Genomic DNA, 18,508 nt, shown 5'->3' on the forward strand with positions numbered 1-18,508 from the left:
TTTAATGTATTTTAAAAATACGGATCCGGATCCGGATATCCAGACCTAAAAATTAAGATATCCGGATCCGGATTCGGTTTGCACGGATCCAAGATTTTACTGTCCGGATTCGGATCCGGGCACCCCGGATATCCTATTTTCGGAGCGGATCCGGAGCGGATCTCGGATCGTATCCGGATCTCGGATAATAAGTCTCAGGCCTAGCTAGACTTCTATTTTTATTACATAGCGTTTGAATTTTAAAAATGAAAGAAAATAGCTAGACTTCTATTTTTATTACAAAATGTTTGTAATTTTAAAAGGTTATAGATTAGTCATTGAAGATGTTAGACCATCTCCAATGGTAAGAACTTTTCGTAGATGCTTATCATTATTTTAACTATAAATTTTTAAAATTTTGTAACTTAAAAACCTTTTAGAGTTGCGATATTTTGTCATGTCCAATGGTACACAGGTTCTTAAAAAAGATTAGATATGTGAATGTCTCTTTTTTAGGCTGATTCTCAAATTCAAAGAAACCTAAATTTTCAAATCAGAACATCAAAATCTCAATTGAGATAGTACCCACGAAATCAAACATGATGAAGAAGAGATAATTAAAGTATAGGACCTGTGTAAAAGAATTGATTTACCAAACAAATAAGAGAGATAGACCAATAAAAAACGGACATGCTAGAAGTTTTTTACCAATTCTAAAAACTTTCTTTTAAACTTTCTTTTAGAAACCTGTTACTATCATTTCTTTTCTTTTTAATTTATTTTTTGGGATTTTTTTTAAAACCTTTTCCTTACAAGTTCTGTTGGAGGTGCTCTTAAACGTGCGAGAATTTCTAACTAGAATATTTTGACATGTAACGAAGAAAAAAGAAAATATTTCGACATGTATTTCACGACAAGTGTCTTTAGACTAACGAGTATGACCTTTCCAGCTAAAGGCAATATTTACATTTTTTTCTTGAGAGTCTTTTGTCTCCTTTTTCTACGTAATTTGATCCATATTTGGCTCCAAGATCCTTTGAAAAACTGAATGAAAAATCAGCAGTCACAAACGTACAATCCAACTCAAATTAATACACAATAAGAAAGCACAAATCGAATCAATTAATTTGCATCATATAATGATATAATATTACCAAGCATAGAAATTTTACTTTTCATGTGATACTAAAATATTTATTATTACATAATTCACGTTTACAGGATAATCCACTGGTTATTTACATTAATCGTGATTGCAAGTCTCTAATCCCCTTTTTTCTTTGTTGTTGTGTTAAATGATTTTTCCTAAGATATGATCAGTTGAAATAGCTCGTTACGTTGCTATACGTTAAGTAGTTATACCAAGTGAAGAATGAGTCAAATGTTTGACTTGTATTTGCATGAAATTTTACGTACCATTCCACTTCCACATATGTGGTCTTTATAATATTTCAACTTTTCAAGTATATATATAGAGCCCATCATTTTGCTTGCCAATATCATCATTGAACTATAACCTTGAGATCATAGAAAACCCTTTGAGATCTTATTTTCCTGCCAAAGTACAATTTTTTCTTTTTGAAAAGGAATAGTATAATATTTTTCGTTGGAAGGTATGATATCTGCAATTAACCTTTAGTTTCTATTTTTAGTTGATAATGTTCTTGTTAATGTATCGATGCGCATATATGTAGATATATATATATATATATATATATATATATTTATGAATAATATTTACAGTAAAATCAGAAATTCGTTGTTTCTTAATTTTTTAAAAAAAACATTAATTTGTAGAAATGGATGGGAGATTCTTGTACCCCTTGGAGAGCTGTAAAATTATCCACTTGGTAAGTCACAAATTCTAAATAAGGCTGGTTAACTACACACAAGTCACTTTTAATATCACTTTATTAGTACATACTAATCTTGCTTATTATTTCCTTTATTCAAGTTGAGACATGGACAAGCGTTGCACAATGTCGAAGCCAAGAAGGATAGGAATGCGTTGTTGTCTCCTCAACTTTTCGACGCTCCTCTTACTGATCATGGTCACCAACAGGTAAACAAAAGCTACAAACTGAAAATAGACATAATTTTCACGTGAAGGAATATTATCAATATAATACTTATTGGTATAGTATTACGGACAATTCTCTCAGACAACTCTTTTTATGTTTTTACCACAAAAATAGCCAAAATTGTTTTTCTTTATTTTGAAAATTTTAATATTTATTTTCTATTTTTAAAAATTTGAAACACTATCACTAAAGTCCCACCCCTTAACTCTAAACGCTAAGTTTAGATTAGTTAACCTTAAGGTAAAAATACATTTTTACTCTTTAATAAAATGTATTTTGGTCATTTTCTTCATTGAAAATTATTTTTGTGACAAAAATTTAAAAATGACTATCTTAGAGAATTTTTATAGTATTATTTCTAATAGTTTAATGCTTCTTGAAAGGTTGAGAACCTCCACGAACGTCTTGTCTCAAGCGGGGTACTAAAGAGGGTTGAGCTAGTTGTAACTTCACCCTTATTGAGGTAATAATATTCACATATAAGAAATGAAGACTTTAAAGTTGATTATATTTTTTGTATAGTGACTTGGACTCATTAAGTTTTGGTGTATATACAGAACTATGCAAACAGCGGTTGGAGTTTTTGGAAATGAAGATAGACTACACAACATGACAAGCAGCCCTTCCATCTTGGCCCTAGAGGTTGCTCGAGACCGTAATGTATGATTGATACATGGGGAAATGTCTCGTTAATTTATCATCGATTAAAACAAGTTCATCTGAACTAAATGGATATGTATGTGCATGCAGGGAGTCCGTCCTCCTGATATGAGAAGAAACGTGAGCGAGTATCAAACTATTTTCCCCACAATTGATTTCTCTCAGGCAAAAATCTGCTTTCACTCATAAATCTTATTCTTGGAAAACTATAACATACTATATATAAAGCTTTCTCAATATATTTTTCGGATACACATGGTGATTTTTTTTCCTAATATATGTCTTGGATGCATATTATAGATTGAAAGTGAAGAAGACAATCTTTGGAGACCTGATGTTCGAGAATCCGAAGAAGAGATTTTTGCGAGAGGGTTAGAGTTCATGAAATGGTAACCCTTTTGAATCTTAGTTTTTCGTAAGTATAGATAAAAATGTATATATCGTTAAGAGTATTGATGAGTTGTTTATAATTAGGTTATGGAAAAGACCAGAGAAGGAGGTCGCAGTTGTTAGCCATGGCATAGTGTTGCAGCATATGTTGTATGTGTTCGCAAACGATTGTGACAAGTCAATTAGACATGACCTTTGCAAGAGGTTATACAAAACTTTTTTTTTCAAATATGGACTAACTTGTTAATTCCTAGTATAAAATTCATAATTGTTTGGTCATAATACGGCATATGTTCTCTTACAGGTTTGATAATTGCGAAATTCGTACTGTCGTGATTGTAGACAAAGGGTTAGTATGAACTTAATCAATTTGTTTTTAGTTATAATATACATTTCTTGACCCTCATTAGTGTTTTTTTTTTTTTTTTTGACATCATCCTCATTAGCGTGTTATTATGTTTTTACTTTTCAGAATGAGCTCTTCTACGGAAAATTGATTACGCGAATAAAGTTTCAAAGAGTTTGCCGACTCTTTATTAAAAACAACATTGCAGGAGTTGCTAATAATATTCATTTTATTGTTTATTCTTGAAGCTCAATATTGTTAAGTTGAGCTTCTTCTATTTGCTTAAACCCCTCGTTTATCTATGTTCGTATTTTTCATATTTTTGTTTGTTTAGGAGTTGTATTAAATAAATGAAATTAAACTAATTACATGATTATGTTAATAAAATGCGAAGAATTTTTACAGTTTACAGTTTAGTTTATTATTATTTAATATTTAAATAAATATTTACAGTCTCGGTGTTTACAGTTTGTACTTTCTATCGTATGTGAGAGCGCTATTGTTAATGGAGTGTAGAATATATTTTTTGGCATCATGCATGGAATTTTTTTTGAAAACTAAAAGTTTTTGCATGAAACAATCTCATAAAGCATGAGATGTTAATTTATTTTAAACTTAGCTTATATATAGGCTCAGTGTCCTAGTTTCGTGATTGAATAAGAAAATAAACACAAAAATTTGAGATTTGACAAGAATTTAGTTATTTTAATTTGTATGAGCGGTTAATAAAAACTAATAATGATCTTTGAAACAAGATTTTGCAATAACAAAAAAAAAACACAAATCCGACATTTCTGTCAAAAGTATTATCTATTTCACTAAAAATCATAACAAAGTAAAAACACCACAAAATTCTCAAAAATATTTAGCCTATAAATACAAGTGATAATTCTCCAATAATTAAAAGATTTTATAGTATATGCTTTTACTATAAATAGTTTTTTTCCGACTTCAAAATTTAAAATAATGAAGTAGCATTATGAGGATTATTTCCCGCTTTATAAGGCGACAAGTTAGTTAAAGCGTGGTTTAATTCTTTGCAACTAACTCTTCGATTTCCCCGGGAACTGACACACTCTGATTATTTTCTTTTTCTATTTTTACCCAAAAAAAGGAAAAAAATCATAATCTTTAATCTGCGTATCCTTGACCAGATTATATATCACAGATTCATGAATCTTTTTTAAAGATTCTCACAATATTCACCGACTCCTTCACCTCTTCATAACCCTAGTTCTGGCCACACACCACGCAACAAACAACAACAATGGCTGCGCTTGAGTTACACAAGCCCGAGATCCACGAAGAAGAAGACGAATCTTCCGTGGAAGAGGTTCGTCTCACCGTTTCCAACGAAGATGATCCTTCTCTACCCGTGTGGACGTTTCGCATGTGGTTTCTTGGTCTTCTCTCTTGCGTCCTCCTCTCGTTTCTCAACACTTTCTTCGGTTACAGGACGCAGCCTCTGATGATCACCATGATCTCCGTTCAAGTGGTGACGTTACCTCTCGGGAAGATCATGGCTCGGATCTTGCCTGAGACTAAGTACCGGATCGGGTCTTGGGAGTTCTCGTTTAACCCGGGTCCGTTTAACGTGAAGGAGCACGTGCTGATCTCCATGTTTGCTAATGCTGGTGCTGGTTTTGGATCTGGTACTGCTTATGCCGTTGGGATCGTTGATATCATCATGGCGTTTTACAAGAGGAAGATCAGTTTCTTGGCTAGTTGGATTCTTGTTATCACCACGCAGATTCTTGGGTATGGTTGGGCTGGTATCATGAGAAAGCTAGTGGTGGATCCTGCTCAGATGTGGTGGCCGACGAGTGTTCTTCAAGTCTCTCTGTTTCGGTACGTTGATCTTAAAGCATACACACTTGTTTATGATGCTAATGTTAAGTTTTCTCTAGCTAAGTGAAACATTATGATGTTTAGTTCTCTCTAGTTAGAGCCGGTCATGACCATGGTTTAGTATTAATATACATAAATACTGTTCCAAATGGTTAACAAATTTTTTTTAATTAAAATTCGTACAAAATTATCTTATAGCTTCGAATTTTTTTTCTCTAGTTTGTGATAATATTTATGTTTAGTTAGGATTGGTCTTGGCCATAGTTCACAGTTAATAATATACATAAACATTCCAAATAGTTAAAAATACAATTTTATTAAAATTCGTAAATAGCTTACAAATTCTTAGGACCGGCTATATCTCCAGTTTGTTTAGTTTGTTTTATCTTTTATTTAGTGCGCTTCATGAGAAGGACAAGGCGAGGATGTCAAGAGGAAAGTTCTTTGTGATTGCCTTTGTATGTAGCTTCGCGTGGTACATTTTCCCAGCTTACTTGTTCCTGACGTTATCATCAATCTCTTGGGTATGCTGGGCCTTTCCTAAGTCCATCACAGCACAGCAGATAGGCTCTGGAATGTCAGGACTTGGACTTGGTTCATTCGCGCTTGACTGGTCAGTCATAGCTTCTTACCTTGGAAGCCCACTTGTGACTCCTTTCTTTGCTATCGTCAACGTCCTCGTTGGTTACGTTCTGATCATGTATATGGTTATACCAATATCATATTGGGGCATGAATGTCTATGAAGCACACAAGTTCCCAATCTTCTCCTCTGATCTGTTTGATTCACAAGGGCAGCTTTATAACATCTCCACCATTGTTAATGACAAGTTTGAGTTGGATGAAGTGATGTATCAACGAGAAGGTAGGGTTTATCTCAGTACGTTCTTTGCTATCACTTACGGGATTGGTTTCGCCGCAATCGTTTCTACACTCACTCATGTTGCTCTCTTCAACGGAAAGTAAGTATACAGAACTATTAATCATTTTTTTAAGAAACTTTTCAAATCATCAATTACATCATCGTCGATTACATCATTACTATAATCTCTATTTATGTTATATATGTTAATCATTTAGTTTCTGAACTAATTACTTAATGGATGTTTGCTTAGGGGAATATGGCAACAAATAAGAGCTTCAACCACTGCTAAAGTAGACATACACACAAGGTTGATGAAGAAGTACAAAGACATACCAAGTTGGTGGTTTTATAGCATGCTTGCTGTCTCACTAGCACTATCTCTTGTCCTATGCACTGTTATGAAAGATGAGATTCAAATGCCATGGTGGGGACTTCTTCTAGCATCATTCATGGCCTTAATATTCACCGTACCAGTCAGCATTATCACAGCCACTACTAATCAAACTCCAGGTCTAAACATCATCACGGAATATCTAATGGGTGTGTTGTTACCAGGGAGACCAATAGCCAACGTAGTCTTCAAGACATACGGTTACATAAGCATGTCACAGGCCATTTCATTCCTCAACGACTTTAAGCTAGGCCATTACATGAAGATACCGCCGAGATCGATGTTCTTGGTCCAGTTCATAGGAACAATCATAGCCGGAACGGTGAACATATCAGTGGCGTGGTACTTGCTTACATCGGTGGAAAACATCTGCCAGAAAGAGCTGCTCCCACCAAACAGTCCGTGGACATGTCCTAGCGACAGAGTTTTCTTCGACGCGTCGGTGATTTGGGGATTAGTGGGACCCAAGAGAATCTTTGGGAGTCTAGGGAACTACCCTGCGTTAAACTGGTTCTTCTTAGGCGGACTAGTGGGACCAGTGCTAGTGTGGCTTCTCCAAAAGGCGTTTCCGACGAGGACATGGATCTCGCAGATCAATCTCCCTGTTCTTTTGGGCGCGACGGCCGCGATGCCGCCGGCGACGAGCGTGAACTTCAACTGCTGGATCATAGTTGGAGTTGTGTTCAATTACTTTGTGTTCAAGAACTACAAGAAGTGGTGGCAGAGGTATAACTACGTGTTGTCCGCGGCTTTGGATGCGGGGTTGGCGTTCATGGGAGTGTTGTTGTACTTTAGTTTGACGATGAATGGGATATCGATAGGGCATTGGTGGGGTGCGGAAGGTGAGAATTGTCCTCTTGCTTCTTGTCCTACTGCTCCTGGTGTTCATGTTGAAGGCTGTCCTGTTTTTTAAAACGATTTTTTCATTTTTTTTTAAAAGATATTTGTTTGGTTTACATTTTAGATTTTAAATATGAAAATATAAGGGTTTGACAAGATTAGACGGTAATGATATATTTTTCCCAGTTACAAAACGTTGGTCTATTAATCTTTTACACTATAATTCATTAACAAAGACTACTTAAAAAAAAAAAAAACATATGTGGATGTGGTGGCGCGTGTAGGACAATGGGAGGATAGGAGCGTGACAGGAAGACATTACGGAAATTCAATAAATGATTCCTTAATTTAATTACAACTTACAACCATAGTCTTCGATATATAAAATATAGTCATTAATAAACAAATTGAACCTCTTCTCTTCTCTTGCTTGAAATCTCCCCTCTCCTCATCTGATCTCTTAAAGTAAGCTTTTTTTTTTCTTGCAATAGAGGATGGCTACCGAGTCCGGAGAAATCACCATCGTATGCAACCACTGGTAAACCACTGCTTTGTCTTCTTTAAATTCGTTTGGAACCAGAAGGAAACTTATGTGTAGACTCGAAAGCTTAATGAGCTCTCCAAGTCCATGTACAATAAGCTAGGTCTGTGTTGGTGATGATATAAGTATATGATTACAAAGCATTTTACTAAAAAAAGGAGCGTAGGATTCCAGGACTATGGACATTTTGGATTTGGGATTTTAGCTGATCATTCCTTGAAAGTAACCTTATATTAAGCTTTAGACAATTTTAATGTTTTTTTTTTCAGTGACAGAGACATTCCAGCAGCAAACATCGATCTGCATCGTGTACATTGCGCCCGTCTAGAAAAATGCAATATTTGTGGTGATATGGTTCCCAAAAAACATGCTGATGAACACTTCTTGACCGCACATGCTCCGGTACGCTGGTTTACTTTGTCTAGTTTGATGTTTGCATATTGGGTTTTTTTGATGCTGCTAGATGAATGAAGTGACCAACTTAATTAAGCTTATGAAATTGATGAGTATCCTCCCACTCTTAATTTCCACAATCCGGAGAGTTAAAGCCAATTACAAACTATCGATAATGAATCTTTAAGCTAATGGAATCCTTTTTATAGTAGTATAAGGTCCATGTACAATTTATCTGTAACAAACTCCGCTTCACTTTATAAACTTGCTTCCTCCTCCAATGCTCTCTTCTCTCTCCTAGTGTATATTCTCCATGGCAGATCAGAGGATTGTAACATGTGAGTTCTGTGAGTTTCCATTGCCTGCGGTTGATGTCGCTGAGCATCAGGTATTCACTTTTTAACTCGCCCTTCTCTCTCTCCAAATGAAATGATTATCTGACTCTCTCTCTCTCGGGGTTCTTATAAAAACCAGGAAGTATGTGGCAACCGTGTTTCTAACACAAGAGCAGGAGGAGGAGGTGGAAACGGGAGGAGGCGAAGAGATGGGAACGGTGTTTCTTACAAAAGGCTTTTCTTCACTGTGGCGGTAACGGGAATAGCCGTCTTAATGGGGTCGCTGTTCTTCCAGAGGAAGCCTTTGAGGGGTAGAGATAAGTAGAGACATAGCTCTTAGTGTAGTAGTTCTGTAAATTTGCGCAAAAATCCTTCAGACAGATTCTGAGACATTGCCTTGAGGGTTTTATACATTGTAATGCTTACTGAGGCAGATTCTGTAACAAGTGGACACACAAAAGACAGACAGCATTGCTCTATGTGATTACATGTTTAGAACCGTACTCAGCTAGAATGTAAAGGAAAAAAGTTGTCTGAGTAAATAGTAATTTAGAGCTCGGTTTTTTGGCTTGACCCCAACAGCCAACTCCACAGAGATTGATGCTCCTGTTTAGGGTCGTCTAAATTAGCATTGCAGAGGTTGTCAAAAGCATGCTTGAGATGAGGAGTCACCACTTTGGCCTGTAAAAAAGAGTCATGCATGCGTGTGTGGTCTTAACTGAGGAAAACATACAGAGGGAATGTTGCAGAATACCTTGAAATCTTCAAGAGGACAGAAGTCTTTTCCATCACAACCCTGTAGATGTTAGTACAAGAAGAGAGTTTAGGGAGTCAATTCATTAATCAGATGAATTAAGGTTTAAGTTTTATTAATCAGATGAAACTTAACTGGAAGTGCAATAGGATGCTCGTTGTGCAGAACCTGAACAAAGTACTTGGGAGAGGAAGCTGCAGGACAACTGTAGAGGACAAGCATGTTGTTCCCACCAAAAGGAGCCATGGTGCTGCCTCTAAAGTCCCTGGTCTTAGGAGGCTGTGGAGGGAGTTCCAGTGGTTTCTCCTTCTGTATCTTCTCATACTCTTAAAAACATTTTAAACCTCCTTTAGGAACAAGCAAGCGCATGAATATGAGAGAAGTGAGTATTGATGGAACTAACCAGATCCATCAAGGAAAAGTCCAAGAAGACAAGAGAAGGGAACTATTGTCTCAGCGTGTGCAAACCTCAGTCTTGCTTTTTCGTAGCTTCCAGGTGGGAGCTTGTCTGCATGGTAATTAAAAAAGGACAAATAATAAGCAAATAGTTCAACTTTTATTCATGATTTGAGGTTGACATTACCTTCTCGAGCCTTGATAGCTTCTTCCATCGAATAAAAAACATCTTCTAGCAACGGAACTCCCATTCTGTAGTTCAAGGAGTTTCCATAACCTTTGAGAATAAACACTTCCAAGTCATCTGCCCATTCCAGCAAAGCAACCTACTACCACTAAACCCATAAGCTAAAGAATATTAAAACACATAAAAGAAAGAACTTTTCAACTTGTACCTCAGATGGAGTGAAAAGTTCACAACTTTGATTAGTTACATTAAGCAATGATGCTTCCTGAAAAATTTTCAAAAGAAATTTTAGCATTCCAATCCATTCAATTTAAAGAAAAATGTTTTAACTAAAATGCAAAAGAAGGAAGCACACCTGCTTGCATAGAAACCAGAGAGAAGAAACGTCTTGTTTAGTGAAATTTAAACCATGTCTCTTTGCTACGGAAGCTGTGATCTTATCAAGAACAGGCTCCTTGAGCATATCCACAGCAGGCCCTTTAGCTTTCCTATAGCTCTGCATTCATACACCATAAAAACTCAAGAAGCATACAATAATACAATCAGTGTTCTAAAAATCGGCCTAACGCTTAGCAAAACAATTTTTTTCAATTAAAAAATCGATTTAGGCGTCCACCTAAACAATAATCCTCTATAAGACCCTAACCACCGCTTAGCGATTTTTACAACATTGCATACAATTAAATAACAACTATACCTTGTAGTTTTGACAACATTCAAAGAATCTTAGCTTGGTATCACTAGCACGGTTCTCACTAGTGACAGCAAACGCTCTATTACTCCCAGGTCCCAAGTCTCCTTTCTCACTGAAAAATCCCATTCCAAACGCCACAGCACTTGCAGATGCCCGAGGAATCTAACCAAATAGTTAAAACAATTCATAAGTGTTCTTCACATTATAAAAAAAAATTTGAAGCAACCAACCACCAACCAACCTGTGTAGCTCTAATGGTATAAACATCAGGGTGATAATCCTCTTCGAACAAAGTGGGGAACCGTTCCCTAACCCTGATCCCAAGCTGGTACAGCTCCTCCTCTCCTTGCCTGATCAGCTCACCGCCTTTCACTTTGCCTTTCCATGGAGATATCCATTTCCCTAACCATCCAGGAACTTTATCTGAAGCTTCTGCGTCTCTTACCAGTTCCTTTAGCCTACCGGATAAATTTTCTAGTTCCCGTAACCTTTTCTTGGTTGGAGAACGAGTTCCATGCCTAGCCTAAAACAACACCATTTTCAGTATTCATCAGTTCCTCATTTGGATGTTCCATCAAGATGTAAGCTTATGCTTACCACAAGGTTAAGGTGGATAGGTGTACACTCACTGGGGACATTTGACCCTTCAATCAGATTTTGAGAGACTTCTTTTGAAGCTGAGTATCTGCATTCCAAATCCAAATTACACAACTCAGCTAAAAAAACTACACAAACGTTCTTTTCTGACAAATTAGGTTAAAAAGATTCAGACACAGATGCGAAGTGTTGTTCGTGATTCACTGTGGTGACAATGATGGAAAATGTAATAACGGGGGAAAGTGAAAGAACCTGGTGACGGTGGATAAGTGATGACGAACATCGAAGCCTTGATCTGCCTCTGCGATAACGAATAAACAGAGCAGTATGATCCAAACACTCTTCATCGCCATTTCTCTCGCGTTTTGTTGGGTCAAAAGTTTCTGTCTTGTTTATAACAACGCTACTGTCTTGTTTCCGGTCACATGGGATGGTGACGCACACGGGTCATGTCTTCTCGCGACACGTGTTCATTATTCACGTTTTTATGGTTTAGTCTTTTGGTTTCTAATAATTGACTTGGTTCATTCCCGGTTAACGACGGTTTATTTCTAGTCTTCTGCTAGGGAAAAGCTTTTAGCTTCGATTTCTAAATTTAATGTAATTGATTTTGTTCATTTCCGGTTTATTTCTAGTCTTCTAATTACATGCTACCATTCTTCTAGCCGCATTCTTTGACACAGTACATCTTCATATTTTATGGTATAGTCTTGATTTCTAATTTTTTTTTAATCAATTCGGTTCATTTCCGGTTTATGACAGGTTTTATTTCTGATCTTCTAATAGCAAAAAAGCTAAACCGCCAATATTCTCTTTGATAATATAAATAAACAAATAAACCAATATTTGATTCATTAGTGGGATCATACCTTTTTGTTGATATAGATTTTAGGCTTTGAATTTGTTGATAGGTTTATCACCTTTTGAAATTTCAAAGTTTTATAGTTTTTGATTTCATGTTTACTTATGTTGAATTATAGTAAATTAAACAATACTACGTTCACAATAGTCTACATATGATATATATATATATATATTTATACACATATATTTTATAAATAATTAATTTAATTATTAAAATGTTTAAATTTAGTGCAAAGAAGCATGATAATGTATCACTTTTCATATCTCTTTTTCAAGCCGTTGCATGTGAAGTGAATATTTTTTTGTTCTTTTAGATTTCTAATGTTAATTTCTATATAAGCATCTTGCTATATAAACTAGTTACATGTAAATGTCTGACAAAACGAAGGCAGAGTATATGGGATGTTGTTCAAGTCAACCAGATATCTAGAATCTGTTCAGTCGACATAATAAATTTTGGGATATGAACACGAAGACAACTCTCTTCTTCGAATATCTGACATTCATTCAAAAATTAGTTTAGAGAAACCACTTGGAGAAACTAGAAACATAATTGAAATTCTAGTAAAGTTTAGGTTGTTACATGGTTTTAATGCATCTTCAAGTATCTGTCGACCAAACTTTTACACGTTTTGCATCATCTCTGGTAACCAAGTACTTGTCACTACCATAGCAAATACATCTAATGGAATCTACATTGCAATCAACTGTAGGTCCTCCAGGCGGCTCAGTTGTGTCCATTAAACTAACCGGAATATTGACACTGTTAATAAAACATACAAAGTAGTTAATAAAACATAAAAAGTAGGTAGGGATTGTTACTGTTCTCTCTTGTAATCAGAATCAAAGCAATAGAAACTTAATTTTTAATTTAACTCATGTTCTTTACACAAATTGAAAGTTTAAGGGAAGAGGTGTCCAAGATCTCTATTCTATAAAAAGTTGTGGGGCGATATGAAGAGACAAATCAATAGAGTTGAAGAGATGAGAGGCAAAACAAGCATCCTGGCCCAGAAGATGAGTGAACAAGAAGAGATCCAACGAAGAGCAAAGGTGTGTCTAGCATCTGAGTAGAGAAAATGTTCTCTCTTGTAATCAGAACCAAGGCAATGCGAACATATTTTTCACTAACTTCTATATTCTTTACGCAAAACCGTTAACACACGTAAGAATTTGAGTAATTGCTCAACTTTAAATTACCTAAATATGCGCAGAGCCTATCCCACAGTTACTGCAACTGCATCGCCAGACGGGTGAAGTGCTATCAAGCTTGGAACAACCTTGAAGTTCACTTCTACTCCATACGCAGGTAGTCCAAATGTACTTGGATTGATCGACTTGAGGAGATCATCTCTTTACTTCATCCCATTGCAGAGTGTGGTTCCAGCCTGCCTCTACAAAGTCAGGATGTAAAGGCACCCATCATGTAGATCAAAACCGTTTCAAATTTAGCCGCTTTCCATTTCTTTAGTATATCTATCTACCCTTGGTCGCATGTCATGAATACCGCCACGTGTGGCGATTTCTGGAGAAGACTTTCATCTATACCCTCCTTAATTGCATGATCGACAGCTTGACTATCCTTTAAATCTATACCCTTTGGTGTACGTTTAACTCTTTTGAATTTCACTCCACCTTTCTCTAGCCTCTTGATATAAGTTTTTAAATCAAAGAAACAATCAATTTTCATCGCTAATTGATATAATCTTGTTTTATGGTTTATTAGTCAGGATGTAAAGGCACCCATCATGTAGATCAAAACCGTTTCAAATTTAGCCGCTTTCCATTTCTTTAGTATATCTATCTACCCTTGGTCGCATGTCATGAATACCGCCACGTGTGGCGATTTCTGGAGAAGACTTTCATCTATACCCTCCTTAATTGCATGATCGACAGCTTGACTATCCTTTAAATCTATACCCTTTGGTGTACGTTTAACTCTTTCGAATTTCACTCCACCTTTCTCTAGCCTCTTGATATAAGTTTTTAAATCAAAGAAACAATCAATTTTCATCGCTAATTGATATAATCTTGTTTTATGGTTTATTAGTCAGGATGTAAAGGCACCCATCATGTAGATCAAAACCGTTTCAAATTTAGCCGCTTTCCATTTCTTTAGTATATCTATCTACCCTTGGTCGCATGTCATGAATACCGCCACGTGTGGCGATTTCTGGAGAAGACTTTCATCGATATTCTCCTTAATTGCATGATCGACAACTTGACTATCCTTTAAATCTATACCCTTTGGTGTACGTTTAACTCTTTTGAATTTCACTCCACCTTTCTCTAGCCTCTTGATATAAGTTTTTAAATCAAAGAAACAATCAATTTTCATCGCTAATTGATATAATCTTGTTTTATGGTTTATTAGTCTTGATTTCTAAATTTTTGTAATTAATTTGGTTCATTCCGGTTTAAGACGGTTTTATTTCTGGTCTTCTAATAACAAGAAAAGCCTTTTGCCGCCAAGATGCTTTTTGATAATATAAAGAAAAACAAATTAACCAATCTTACAAATAATTGATTCATTAGAAAAGTAGTGGGAATCATACCTACTCAAAGCAAAGTTAGAGTCAAAAGCATGACCATTTCGTGACTAATGCTTAAAATATCTTCCTCCTCTTCGCAGATTGATATGTGTGTGTGTGTCCGCACGTTAACCAATCATGGGAATAAGCTCCAACCCTTAAGCATTTGAAGAAGTCAAGAATAACAAGAAGAAGAAGAGACTCATGGAAGAGCTTCAAGATCCTGAACGAGGAGGCGAGATTCTAACCCTCGAAGTCAAGCAACGCAAATGGTGGATCTCAGTTTTCTTCTGCGGTTTCTTGATCTTCACCGGAGACTCACTCGTCATGCTTCTCTTGAACTTCTACTACGTCCAAGACAAACGATCAGAGAGTGATCAAAACCGACAGTACAGAGGAACATGGACGCAAGCTCTGCTCCAAAACGCTGCGTTCCCGATCCTGATCCCACTCTTCTTCCTATTCCCTTCACCAAAACAAAAAGCAGAACCAGTCTCTTCTGATCCTCCTCCCTTTCTTCGTGTTCTCTCCCTATACGTTTCTCTCGGTGTTCTTGTTTCCGTTCACAGCAAGTTATACGCGCTGGCGAAACTATACGTAGGTTGGGGTATCTTGGTATCAACGCAGCTGATACTCACCTCCTTATTCTTAGCTTTTATAAACCGTCTCAAGTTCAACAGATGGATCATCGTATCGATAACCTTCACTCTTGCATCCGACTTCTTTGGCTCCCCTGAGTTTTCTGGAGCTCCTGACGAAGATGAATCTTATACTTACGGCATCAAGGCTTGGCTGATACTCATATTCCCTACTCTCGCCTTCTCCTTGTCTCTTTCCCTAATGCAGCTCGGGTTCGAGAAAGTTTTGGTGAAGACAAAGAGGTATGGTGACAAGAAGGTGTTCCGGATGGTGTTGGAGATGCAAATCGTTGTTTCCTTTATAGCTGCACTCATTTGCCTTGTGGGTTTGTTTGCGAGTGGTGAGTTTAAGGAGTTAAACGGAGATAGCGTGAGGTTTAAGAAAGGGGAAGGTTATTATGGTCTGAGTTTGGTCGGGCTAGCTATCTCTTGGCAGGTTTGGGCGGTGGGGCTGTTAGGTCTTGTGCTCTTGGTGTCTGGTGTATTCGCTGATGTTGTTCATATGTGTGCTTCACCGGTTGTGGCTTTGCTTGTTGTGTTGGCTTTTGATTTTAAGGATGATGAGTTTGGTTGGCAGAGAAGAGGTGCTTTGCTAGGATCAGTCTTGGCTCTAGCTTCTTACTCTTATTCACTGTATAAAACAAAGAAGAAGGATGTCGAAGAACTCAACAAAAGAGAGCTCAACAATAGTGAAGCTTAGTTTCTCTGCTTTTGCCTACAATATATGTATAGACAGGGCCGGCCCTCAGATTTAGGGGGCTGCAGGCGGTTTTTAAAAGATTCCAGCTAAAAAAAATTTTTGGTAAATTTGGAGGCCTAAAAATAAAATTTTGGGAGTTTTTTTTTATGTAATTTTTTTCAAAATTTTTGGGAGCCTAAGGGCAATGTTTCGTTAGGGTTTGCCCATGACCGGCCCTGTGTATAGATGATACTCTTATTATTTATGTGTCATGCAGATACAAATACTTTGTTTGTCTAGCAAGTGTCCTTGAATGATTTAAACGTTGTATGCATCCAAATGAGAGACTAAATACATCCCTGATGACTATATCTATCTCAATAACAGCTATAAGTAAGACCCTCTTGCAGCAGCTCACGCCCATATAATATAACTCCTCTTGTACCATGGTCAGCAGAAAGAAGACTTTCAATCTCATAATATCTACTTCTAACAAGTTGGGAGAATAGACACTTCAGTTATTGTAGAAACCTCCACGTTTCTTGGTGTGCCTGGTTAAACAACTTAGTATATATCTTTATACTCATGTATTTTATATTGAAAGGTTTTAAAATAATAATGTACAAATAAATAGAATCATGATGAAGTGTTACTTCTGACATCTTTTCTTTTTGCAAACTAATTACATGTAAAATGAATACTTTCCAAGTAATCAAAATTTTGTGGTTATCTATTTTATTTTTTTTCATATGTATTTCAATGAGAGATTAAAGTCTACTTTACTTTTAAAATGGAGATCACACATTACAAGTTTATTGTACTATGATGATACATAAATCTGGTTTAAATATTGTTCAATGAGATATAGAAACTAATAATTTTTTTTTGTGAATGAAGATGCTAAATAGACCAAAAAGAGATCTTTAAATCTTTCTTATTCATTTTTTTTTTCTCTTTTCAATTTATATGCTTTAAAAATTTACATTAAAAAATTGATTAAAATTTGAGATCCAACTACAAAAATATGAAAATTTTATTTACTTATGCTACAGCTTGAATTGTTTCCAACAATACAAATTTTCAAAATTTGTTATCTGGCTATAATTTGTAATACAATATAGAAAATACTAAAATTTTGTTGCGTTTTTATATAGATTTTAGGTTTTGAATCTGTTGATTGGTTTAAAACTTTTTGTTGGTTAAAGTATAACCTTTAGAAAGTTCAAAGCTCTATAGTTTTTGATTTCATGTTTACTTATGTTGAATTTATAATAAATTAAACATTACTTCATTCACAATAATCTACATATGATTTATATATTCTCACATATATTTTACATATAAATAATATAGTAATTGTATCAAAATGTTTAAATTTAGTGCACAAAGGAAAAGAAGCATGATAATGTATCACTTTCAAGTATTTCATTGAAGTAGAGTTGGAAAGTTGGAATAAGTATGTTGATTTCATTGAGGAGGAAGACATCAGTAAGTTAATGGTGTCTTTACTCTCTTATACTTAGCCTTGATTTGACAACTTTTAAGTTTTTTTCACACTTTTAACTTGTATGAGAGATGCGTGATTGCATGAACATATCGTCATACATATTTAGCTCGATATGTAATATGAATGCATAAATGTCACCGAATTTCACAAATGTCATTGCTTGAGCAACAAAATTGTCTTTTTCAAGATAATAATAGTTAATTACGTTTTGTTGCATTCATTAACATTATTCAAGCAAGTAATTCATATGTTTCAGATAGAGAGTGCCTTAAAAGTTCGCAAACCGCTGCTCGACGATGAAAATGATGACTGCATTCTATCACAAGCATGCTTGGCTCTTTTCCAGCTTTTAGATGGTGTCCAATTGATAGGATTCAAGCTGTGGTTAAGGAAAATGTCTTTCCATGACTTGTGGAGCTTTTGGGGTTAGTTTCTTTTTGCCAGTGTTGGTATTCTCATCGCCACATATATATTTTTTTTTTGTCAACAACATTACACTCATATAGACTCTGTAAACCACCCCGGGGGATATTGATCCATGTGGACGACGAAAGACGGCTGTGTTCTGTTTTTGTATATTCTTGTTTTTGTATATTGACTAATTTATTTTTATTTTAGCCACTCATCTATTTTTTGGTTATCGTTATTGCATATCTGAGTTGTTGGGAACATCGTAAAGTGTGTTGACTCTCACTCACAAGTAAGAGTAACTTTTATAATGTTTTGGGTGTTTTCTTTAGCATTTTGACAACAAATTGTATGTTTGTTCTTCAGTTTATATGATAGTGACATACTTCCAAAACTTTAGTTGTTTGCGGGAAAGTAACACCGAAAGTATAAGGACGGATTTTGTTAGATAATCTCAAAAATTACTGCAGGAAAGAGGTAATATAGAGGTATGTTCCCTTTTTAAAGTTTATTTTTGTTGAACTTATACTAACGAAACCGCTTAACATTCACATTAGTCAACATAACACTCACATGTATCTTACA

At 35.7% G+C, this 18,508-nt stretch overlaps 5 protein-coding genes across 6 annotated transcripts; 4 read left to right on the forward strand and 1 right to left on the reverse strand.

The window, feature by feature from the left end:
- Window positions 1–1,778: 1,778 nt before the first annotated feature.
- Window positions 1,779–3,607, forward strand: LOC106311453 (phosphoglycerate mutase-like protein 1). The gene is made up of 9 exons (XM_013748637.1): window positions 1,779–1,829; window positions 1,934–2,041; window positions 2,444–2,523; window positions 2,618–2,720; window positions 2,811–2,885; window positions 3,021–3,109; window positions 3,195–3,314; window positions 3,415–3,459; window positions 3,583–3,607. The coding sequence occupies exons 1-9, from the start codon at window positions 1,779–1,781 to the stop codon at window positions 3,605–3,607; spliced, it is 696 nt and encodes a 231-aa protein (XP_013604091.1).
- A 1,060-nt stretch (window positions 3,608–4,667) lies between these two features.
- LOC106310318 (oligopeptide transporter 2) lies at window positions 4,668–7,515 on the forward strand. Its single transcript, XM_013747551.1, has 3 exons — window positions 4,668–5,304; window positions 5,702–6,265; window positions 6,419–7,515. The coding sequence occupies exons 1-3, from the start codon at window positions 4,724–4,726 to the stop codon at window positions 7,470–7,472; spliced, it is 2,199 nt and encodes a 732-aa protein (XP_013603005.1). The 5' UTR covers window positions 4,668–4,723; the 3' UTR covers window positions 7,473–7,515.
- Window positions 7,516–7,782: 267 nt separating this feature from the next.
- LOC106312047 (TRAF-type zinc finger domain-containing protein 1-like) lies at window positions 7,783–9,147 on the forward strand. The gene is made up of 4 exons (XM_013749420.1): window positions 7,783–7,937; window positions 8,210–8,342; window positions 8,635–8,721; window positions 8,808–9,147. Exons 1-4 carry the CDS (start codon window positions 7,894–7,896, stop codon window positions 8,991–8,993), a joined length of 450 nt encoding a protein of 149 aa, XP_013604874.1. The 5' UTR covers window positions 7,783–7,893; the 3' UTR covers window positions 8,994–9,147.
- A 26-nt stretch (window positions 9,148–9,173) lies between these two features.
- Window positions 9,174–11,693, reverse strand: LOC106312044 (multiple inositol polyphosphate phosphatase 1-like). 2 transcript variants are annotated; one of them, XM_013749415.1, is made up of 11 exons: window positions 11,549–11,693; window positions 11,297–11,384; window positions 10,941–11,222; window positions 10,703–10,861; window positions 10,361–10,501; window positions 10,214–10,270; window positions 10,006–10,144; window positions 9,826–9,930; window positions 9,558–9,748; window positions 9,423–9,464; window positions 9,174–9,349 (listed from the first exon to the last, which is right to left on the reverse strand). In XM_013749415.1, the coding sequence occupies exons 1-11, from the start codon at window positions 11,647–11,649 to the stop codon at window positions 9,218–9,220; spliced, it is 1,437 nt and encodes a 478-aa protein (XP_013604869.1). In that variant the 5' UTR covers window positions 11,650–11,693; the 3' UTR covers window positions 9,174–9,217. The 2 variants fall into 2 exon arrangements, with proteins under 2 accessions (XP_013604869.1, XP_013604870.1); XM_013749416.1 differs by lacking the exon at window positions 11,549–11,693 and having other exon boundaries at window positions 11,329–11,372.
- Window positions 11,694–14,820: 3,127 nt separating this feature from the next.
- Window positions 14,821–16,029, forward strand: LOC106312045 (probable purine permease 16). The gene has a single exon (XM_013749418.1). It carries the CDS (start codon window positions 14,896–14,898, stop codon window positions 16,027–16,029), a length of 1,134 nt encoding a protein of 377 aa, XP_013604872.1. The 5' UTR covers window positions 14,821–14,895.
- Window positions 16,030–18,508: the final 2,479 nt, after the last annotated feature.

This window comes from Brassica oleracea, chromosome C8, assembly GCF_000695525.1.
Source record: "Brassica oleracea var. oleracea cultivar TO1000 chromosome C8, BOL, whole genome shotgun sequence".
NCBI lineage: Eukaryota > Viridiplantae > Streptophyta > Magnoliopsida > Brassicales > Brassicaceae > Brassica > Brassica oleracea.

Excerpts from the sequence above, each read along its gene's own strand:
- LOC106311453 (XM_013748637.1), top strand. The coding sequence starts at position 1,779 with ATGGATGGGAGATTCTTGTACCCCTTGGAGAGCTGTAAAATTATCCAC. Across the intron at positions 2,524-2,617 it reads GTAACTTCACCCTTATTGAG|AACTATGCAAACAGCGGTTG; the intron begins GTAATAATATTC and ends GTGTATATACAG. Across the intron at positions 2,721-2,810 it reads AGGTTGCTCGAGACCGTAAT|GGAGTCCGTCCTCCTGATAT; the intron begins GTATGATTGATA and ends ATGTGCATGCAG.
- LOC106310318 (XM_013747551.1), top strand. The coding sequence starts at position 4,724 with ATGGCTGCGCTTGAGTTACACAAGCCCGAGATCCACGAAGAAGAAGAC. Across the intron at positions 5,305-5,701 it reads CTTCAAGTCTCTCTGTTTCG|TGCGCTTCATGAGAAGGACA; the intron begins GTACGTTGATCT and ends TCTTTTATTTAG. Across the intron at positions 6,266-6,418 it reads GTTGCTCTCTTCAACGGAAA|GGGAATATGGCAACAAATAA; the intron begins GTAAGTATACAG and ends ATGTTTGCTTAG.
- LOC106312047 (XM_013749420.1), top strand. The coding sequence starts at position 7,894 with ATGGCTACCGAGTCCGGAGAAATCACCATCGTATGCAACCACTG. Across the intron at positions 7,938-8,209 it reads ACCATCGTATGCAACCACTG|TGACAGAGACATTCCAGCAG; the intron begins GTAAACCACTGC and ends TTTTTTTTTCAG. Across the intron at positions 8,722-8,807 it reads TTGATGTCGCTGAGCATCAG|GAAGTATGTGGCAACCGTGT; the intron begins GTATTCACTTTT and ends TATAAAAACCAG.
- LOC106312044 (XM_013749415.1), bottom strand. The coding sequence starts at position 11,649 with ATGGCGATGAAGAGTGTTTGGATCATACTGCTCTGTTTATTCGTTATC. Across the intron at positions 10,862-10,940 it reads ATACCATTAGAGCTACACAG|ATTCCTCGGGCATCTGCAAG; the intron begins GTTGGTTGGTGG and ends CTATTTGGTTAG. Across the intron at positions 9,931-10,005 it reads AGCTATCAAGGCTCGAGAAG|ACAAGCTCCCACCTGGAAGC; the intron begins GTAATGTCAACC and ends ATTACCATGCAG.
- LOC106312045 (XM_013749418.1), top strand. The coding sequence starts at position 14,896 with ATGGAAGAGCTTCAAGATCCTGAACGAGGAGGCGAGATTCTAACCCTC.